Source organism: Oncorhynchus gorbuscha, linkage group LG18 (genome assembly GCF_021184085.1).
Source record: "Oncorhynchus gorbuscha isolate QuinsamMale2020 ecotype Even-year linkage group LG18, OgorEven_v1.0, whole genome shotgun sequence".
Lineage (NCBI taxonomy): Eukaryota > Metazoa > Chordata > Actinopteri > Salmoniformes > Salmonidae > Oncorhynchus > Oncorhynchus gorbuscha.
Window position 1 is genome coordinate 24416008 of NC_060190.1, and position 7522 is coordinate 24423529.

At 48.6% G+C, this 7522-nt stretch overlaps 1 protein-coding gene and 1 non-coding gene across 2 annotated transcripts; both read left to right on the forward strand.

Moving 5' to 3' along the window:
- The first annotated feature begins 1256 nt into the window (after positions 1–1256).
- Positions 1257–5933, forward strand: LOC124004284 (major intrinsically disordered Notch2-binding receptor 1-like). Its single transcript, XM_046313074.1, has 3 exons — positions 1257–3305; positions 4095–4337; positions 5327–5933. Exons 1-3 carry the CDS (start codon positions 1257–1259, stop codon positions 5519–5521), a joined length of 2487 nt encoding a protein of 828 aa, XP_046169030.1. The 3' UTR covers positions 5522–5933.
- trnaa-ugc lies at positions 4718–4787 on the forward strand. Its single transcript has one exon. It is a non-coding gene; the product is annotated as a tRNA-Ala (tRNA).
- Positions 5934–7522: the final 1589 nt, after the last annotated feature.

Genomic DNA, 7522 nt, shown 5'->3' on the forward strand with positions numbered 1-7522 from the left:
GTAAGAACCTCACTTTGTGCACAGGGAACTTGTCATGCTGAAACAGTAAAGGGTCTTCCCCAAACTGTTGCGACCAAGATAGAAGTACAGAGTCATCTCGAATATCATTGAATGCTGTAGCATTAAGATTTTCCTTCACTGGAACTAAGGGGCCTAACCCGACCCATGAAAAACAGCCCCAGACCATTATTCCTCCACCACCAAACTTTACAGCTGGCACGATGCATTCGGGCAGGTAGCGTTCTCTTGACATCCGCCAAACCCAGCTTCGTCCATCGAACTGCCAGTTGTTGAAGTGTGATTCATCCATCCAGAGAACGCGTTTCCTCTGCTACAGAGTTCGATTACGGTGAGCTTTATAACACTCCGGCCGACGCTTGGCATTACGCACGGTGATCTTAGGCTTGTGTACGTCTGTTTGTCTATGGAAACCCATTTCATAAAGCTCCCTACGAACAGTTCTTGTGCTGAAGCTGCTTCCAGAGGCAGTTTGGAACCCGGTAGTGAGTGTTGCAACCTAGGACATTTGATTTATACGCGCTTCAGCACTTGGCAGTCCCGTTCTGTGAGCTTGTGTGGCCTACCACTTCGAGGCTGATCCGTTGTTGCTCCTAGACATTTCCACTTCACAATAACAGCACTTACAGATGACCGGAGCAGTTCCAGCAGGGCAGACATTTGGGGAATTGACTTGTTGGAAAGGAAGCATCCTATGACGGTGCCACATTGAAAGTCTCTGAGCTCTTCAGTAAGGCCCTTCTACTCCTAATATTTTATACACCTGTCAGTAACGGGTGTGGCTGAAACAGTCAAATCCACTAATTTGAAGGGGTGTCCACATACTTTTGTATATATAGTGTATAAATGCCTCATGAGCTTAGTTCATCTGTTGCACCCCATCAGAACCCAAAATATAGACTTGTTTTACTCCAGTGTTTGTTAACAATGTAAATGTTAATAAACACTGTATAGCCATAAAACAGGCATGGTTAAAACTATTATTTTTATATCATGGATGGTCAGTCCTTGCATCCATAGCTCTGTCTATGAATTTGAGAGTGGTTACATTTCTCAAGGCCTATCCATCAGCTGTTTACCAAAACAGAGGAGGGGTGGCAGCTTTGTTATTGTGTAATTTTTTAGTCAGTGTTATTCAAGTGGTAATACATTTGTGGTAATACATACATTTTCTTACGATTTATTTTCAACCACATCCCCTGTTGATTTTGTTGTTAATTTGAAGGTGATATTGGGTCATGGCCAGTCTGCAGCAGGAGTACCCCCTGGTCCTGCTGGGGATTCTGGAGGAGCTGGCTGCTATGCGCCCCTGGCTTTCCTTTCAGGACCTGTGTAGAATGGTCAGCACCCGCTTCGACCTGCAGCACCTCACAGAGCTTAGGAGCCTGCTGTTCTCCGCAGCCTGCCGCGATCCCTGTTTCCCCGCCACCCTCTTCAGAGACAGGGTCAACCCTAAGGGACTGGGGACATCCCCGATTGGCGTGGCAGCTGACATCGTCACAATATTCAACCTCATTCAAATGACGGGTGGGGTTCCTGAAGAGGCCCAGGCGGCCCAGCCAATGAAAGTTCAGCTCGGCCCCAATATCGACCAATCCCCGGGGCCCTCTTTGCAAATTTCTTTGCCCATCGCTGACGAGGTGAGATTCTCCAGCCGCGATAGGGTGCGCACACTGTCAGACTCTCAGACCCTCTCAGGCCCTATCGACCAGAGCTCGCTCTGGCCCAAATCAAATTACTCGTTCCGCAAGCGTGCCAGTCTCCCTCCTGATCCCCTCTCTCTGGTCTCGTCATCCCCTCCAGGCCGTGCCAGGGCTGTGTCTTTCGACTGGCGCCACAACACCCCGCTGTTCGCTGGCAGTGGAAGCATCCCAGGCCAGGCCATGCAGAGCATCTACCTCCCCCTGGAGACAGACAGCGAGTCCTCAAAGGATTCCCTGAGTGGAGACTCGGCACCCAGGGATCCCGGATCAGAGCCGGGATCGCAGCCGGGATCGGAGCGGCATTCCTGCACGAAGAAGAGAGGTATTTTCAAGATGGACTTCCACAACCAGTCGCACCTCGTTCCAGAGGTGACCATTAGTACCGTGGCTCCGAGAGTAGGAGTAGGAGGAAGAGGGAGGCAGGAACTTTTCACCAATCGCAGCTTCGAGATGCTCTCCAACCCGTATCCTTCGCCCACGGTCGGGCGGCCTTCGCCGGAGCGCCAGGTCAAGCATGAAAGCCTGGATGACCTCCAGGACTCCACATACTTTGGCCCAGGGGGTACTATTCCTGAATGGTCCCCCCTCCACCCCCAACCCCCCAGGACCCGTAGGCCAGGATGGATGGACAAGAGCCTCAGTCTGGATGACAGGTTGGTGAGCTTGGATGGCTCTGAGGGCTCCCTTCAGAGGAGACTTGCTACCTGCCCCACCACAAACTCTGGTGAGTGGTTGCCCCTTCCAAAGGGATGGGAAGGGACCGTCAGTCCCAGACCTGAAGGAGAAGGGTGGATGGCCTGCAGTACGGGCACCCAGACAGACACCATGCCGGGCACGCGGCACCTGCGGAGCCTGGTGCACGCCGACCACCTGTCCTTCATGACCTCGATGGACAACCCCGACATGCTAGGCGAGGACGACATCAGCACCATCTTCCGCTTCCTGGATGACATGAGCATGTGCGGCTCCACAGGGTACATCTGCCCCCCCGACGGGGGTCCTTCGGCAGCCCAGGACACCCCGGAGGCGCGGCGCGGCCGCCTGGGCCAGCTCCAGAGGCTCTTCCATTCGCTGGACGGCAGTGACGATGGAGGGCTCAAGGCAAGCGTGTGTAAACTCCTCCTGAGAATGGGTCAGATCGAACAGAGCCTGGAGTCCCTGTCCGAGGTCAAGGCCGAGATCTCCCAGGTGCTCTCCTTCCTCCAGCGGCTGGACGAGAAGATGCAGGAGCAGGCCGTGGGAGGTAGGGGGCTGGGACCCCCCAGCGGCGGTGAGTCTTCCCTGGGTGTGCTAAGCCATCCGCTCAGCCCTGGGTCTGGTGGTTCTTCTGAGCCCCAGCCCCTGTCTGTATCTGTGCATTCGTTTGGTAGCCTGGACTGGAACCGGTGGGGGAAGATGGAGGAGAATAGAGGTGTGAGCGAAACCAAAGTGGGGAAGAAGGGGGTGCTCTCTCGGCAGGCCTCTTGCAAGAGTGGCGTGGACTCCAAGCGGCCAAGCATCATCTCCATCTTGTCTGCACGGGATTGGACGGTGTCTTTCTCGAAAAGTAAAGATGACAAGGACCAGCCCGGGAAAACAGGACAGGTACTGTACCAACTTAGTCAGTGCGTGTGTGTGTGTGTGTGTGTGTGTGTGTGTGTGTGTGTGTGTGTGTGTGTGTGTGTGTGTGTGTGTGTGTGTGTGTGTGTGTGTGTGTGTGTGTGTGTGTGTGTGTGTGTGTGTGTGTGTGTGTGTGTGTGTGTGTGTGCATGCATGCATTCGTTTTGGAGATTTGGATTTGGTTTGGAGTGAGTGTGATAGTGTGTGCGAGTGTGAGTATGTGTGTGTGTGTTTTAGTGTGTGTGTGTGCTCATTTTGTTGCTAAATCAGGAGTTTAGCTGTGTGTGTCTTGTAAAGCAGTCTTAGGGTCTGGGTCTGACCTGTTACCTGCTCCATATAGTTGTATGTTGCTGTTTGGATCTAGCAAGGCTAGTGGCTAGTTGTGTGAGGGTAAGGAATTATAAATTCTGTGGATTTGGGGGTTTTAGGCAGACATTTGAAAGAACTAGACTAATACGGAGACTAAAACCTAAAGCAGAAATTGAGTCAGACATTAGCTGGCCTGTTGGTCAGACTATGTGGTTTAGGTGGTCAGTTGTTTACTTAGTCAATTATTCCCATAGCTCTTTTACTGTCAATGCAAGACTGCCTTTCAGTAATCAGTAATTCCCCACTTATCCACACAAATGCAAGAGCAGGTTTGCTTGTGTGTATCCAGTTTGTTCACATATGTATTCCATATTTGTTCCTGCCATTATGTTTGATTTATGTTTCTCTCTTCCTCCCATCCATCCACGTTTCCTCTTTCACATCTTTGTCCCACCCTCCATGCAGACGAACCAATCAAACAGCTCTGCCCAGAGTCACAAACTCCCTCCTCAAAAACACTCCCACTTGGTGGAGCAGGTGTCCAACTCTTCTCTCTTCCATCAGAAGGGTGGCGGTTTGACCAATCCAGGGTTGTCCTCTGGGATGACCTCTGGATTGACCTCTGACCTCCGATTGGCTGAGGGGAGAGGAGCCCCGGTCTGGACCGTGGAGGAGAGAGAGGCCAGAATGTCCCCTCTGGACCTACAGGTACTGTATATTTTGACCTTGTTGACCTTTTGGTAGCGCAGTACTTAACGACAATTGTGGGCCGCATTAAATCACCTCACGGGACCCGTCAGACCGCCAGTACGAGCTCCCTGCTTTCCAAGAGGAAATGTTTGATTGCTTTTCATAAGCACATGAGCACGTATGTCTTATTATAATCTTATATGCTGTAAATGTTCAACAGACTGAACAAATGAGTTATTTAGTCAAGATCAATATGATTTTATACTAATACATTATACATATGACATTTATTTTGATGCACTATAACTGCATTACAATGCATTAAATAAAGTTCAGCTTTCTCCCAAAATGATACAAACCAGGATTAGTCAGTGAACCTTCAGAAAATATAGAATCACGTGTGGCTCAGTTGGTAGAGCATGGCACTTGCAATGCCAAGGTTGTGGGTTTGATTCCCACAGGGGACCAGTATGAACATGTATCACTCACTACTGTAAGTCTATCTGGATAAATGTCTAAAATGTCAAATGTATATCTGAACTGGGATCCAAAAGGAACTTCCAATTATATAAAAATGGTCTCCAATTTTCGATCTCGCTGCAACTTCCCAACTGGCTCAGAAGGCGAAGGTTAAGTCATGCGTCCTCCAAAACATGGCACGCCTAACCGTACCCCTTAACAACCGCCAGCTTAACCCGGAAGCCAGCCGCACCAATGTGTCGGAGGAAACACTTTTCAACTGGCGACCGGGGTCAGCCACAAGGAGTCGCTAGAGCACGATGAGCCAAGAAAAGCCCCACCGGCCAAACCGGTCACGGCCGGTCGTGGCACAGCCCGGGAATGAACTCGGGTCTGTAGTAACACCTTTAGCCTTGCATGCGATGCGGTGCCTTAGACCATTGTGCCACTCGGGAGGCCCCAGGGAATAATACTTTTAATGGAACAACTGGAACGGTTATCTACTTGACTGGCATGATAGAGTGGTGACCTTATGCTTTGTCTCGTAGGCCCAGGAGTCTCTAAACCCTAATAACCTGGAGTTTTGGATGGAGGATATCTACACGCCAGGTTACAGCACACTGCTGAGGCGCAAAGAGGCCAACCAGCGCAGAGCCAAAGCCTGCAAGCTGGGGGCACTCATCTTCACTTCCATCACCATCATCCTCGTCATCGTCATCCCTATCGCCACCATGAGCTCCTGAGGCTCTGTATGCATGCCAGACAGGAGACCGCCAAACAGAAATACTGATTTGATTTGTTGATTGGCGACGAGGGGATGGTGGGATTCTGAATGTGGTGTTGATGTGATACTTTGTGCCCTACATTTATGGGAGTAATGTGCCCTACATTTACCATGCTCTTGCACCAGTGTACTCAGGAGAGAGTATTTAAGGAAAGACCAAGCTAAATGAATCCAAATTCTTTGTGAATCTGGCTTCATGCTATTACAATGTTATGGCCTTATCCTGTTGCCCACATACCTTACTGGGCTAATTTCTTTCAAGCACAAATTTAAAAAAAATGCATAACAGTAAAAAGAACAGCATTTAGGTAGGCCTACTGTCTGCCATTATTTCTCATTAAGTTATGTTGAATAAAATATTTATTTGTCATAATGGTTTTCGCTCAGTGATTTCCTCTATATTTTACTGGCTATGTGTCAATGCAGTCTTTTGATGAGAAACCTCCTCTGTTTGTTGATGTTGATGTTGATGTTTTGGTGCCATAGGGATATGGAAAAGGAAGCCTTTTCCAGGAACCACTTTGTGAATTGAGGATTCTCTGTGTAATCTAATTTATGTTATACCACTCTACCATGTTAGTGTACTGTATGTACGCACACACACACACACACACACACACACACACACACACACACACACACACACACACACACACACACACACACACACACACACACACACACACACACACACACACACGCACACACGCACACACGCACACACGCACACACACACACACACACACACACACACACACACACACACAAACACACACGTGCATGAATGCGCACCCACACACACACACATCACATTGACACATACACTGCATACAATCACAGCCAAAATTCATATGATGTGATTGTCAAGGGATATGCAGTCTTACTGGTTCTGTCACATTTCACTTGGGAAGAATGTCTATGTTGTAGTTGAATGTACTAGTACTACTAGTACTGAGGTCACCTGGGGTTAGGGCTGATGGTTCACAATATGGAGATTGAGTGTTGCAGTGCTTTGGAGGGTGATGTGAAAATGTAAGGCCAAAGTTTGTTTTGCTGTGCTGGCATTGCAGCAAACCCTGAGCCCTTACCAACCCACACACACACAGGATGTTCATTGTGTGGGGCTGGGGGGAGGGGTCGGATCCATGCATTGCTTCCTCTTAAGTGGATGTGTGTCGACTAAGTGATCCCCTCGAGTCTAGTTGCAGATCCATTACTGCTGTTGTGTTGGTACCACAGGAAAGCCCTAACCATGTACTCAGCACAACGCTGCCAGCCTGTGGGGATTCAGTGATGCTATAATGACCCAGAACTTCTCCACAACACTAGATCCCAAACTTTAGGACTTTTCTAGAGACCCACTAAATAAAGAAAGCAAGTATCCAGTTTTAAGGAACGAGCCAAAAGGAGTCCGCTGTGACCAACCATATTTGCTCATAATGCATGCACATTACTATCAAAACGCGTTCCACCCCATGTACACAACACATTTTTTTCTGCGATAAACAATCTGCATGTTAGTCTTGTTTTTGTTGCAATGATGTTACCCTGATAGTTTTGTATTGCTGACTCCTTGATAGTGGTCCTGATAGTAGAGTTGGCTTTTCTCCTGTGCGCTCTATGATTGATTGATTGAATTTATTAGACTATTTTTCAAATACAAACATAAGGGCGCATCAGCCGGTGACGCGTCCACGTGCAATTTAAGAAAATCATCAAGGATAAAACAATAACGCTTAAAAGCTTATTTCCATTGTGGTCCTTTTGGAGGGGACATAATTGACAGATATAATGTTTGTTTGTTTCATAAAATGAGCTAATTAGTACAGTTCCAACAACTATGGACAGGTGGGAGGGAGGCCCTGGCTTAGCAGCATGATAGTAAGTGTGGCTAGTATGCATTAGAATTGCAAGATTGTTGTTCGTTAAAGTGCTAAAGTGGATTGAGTAGTGTGTGTGT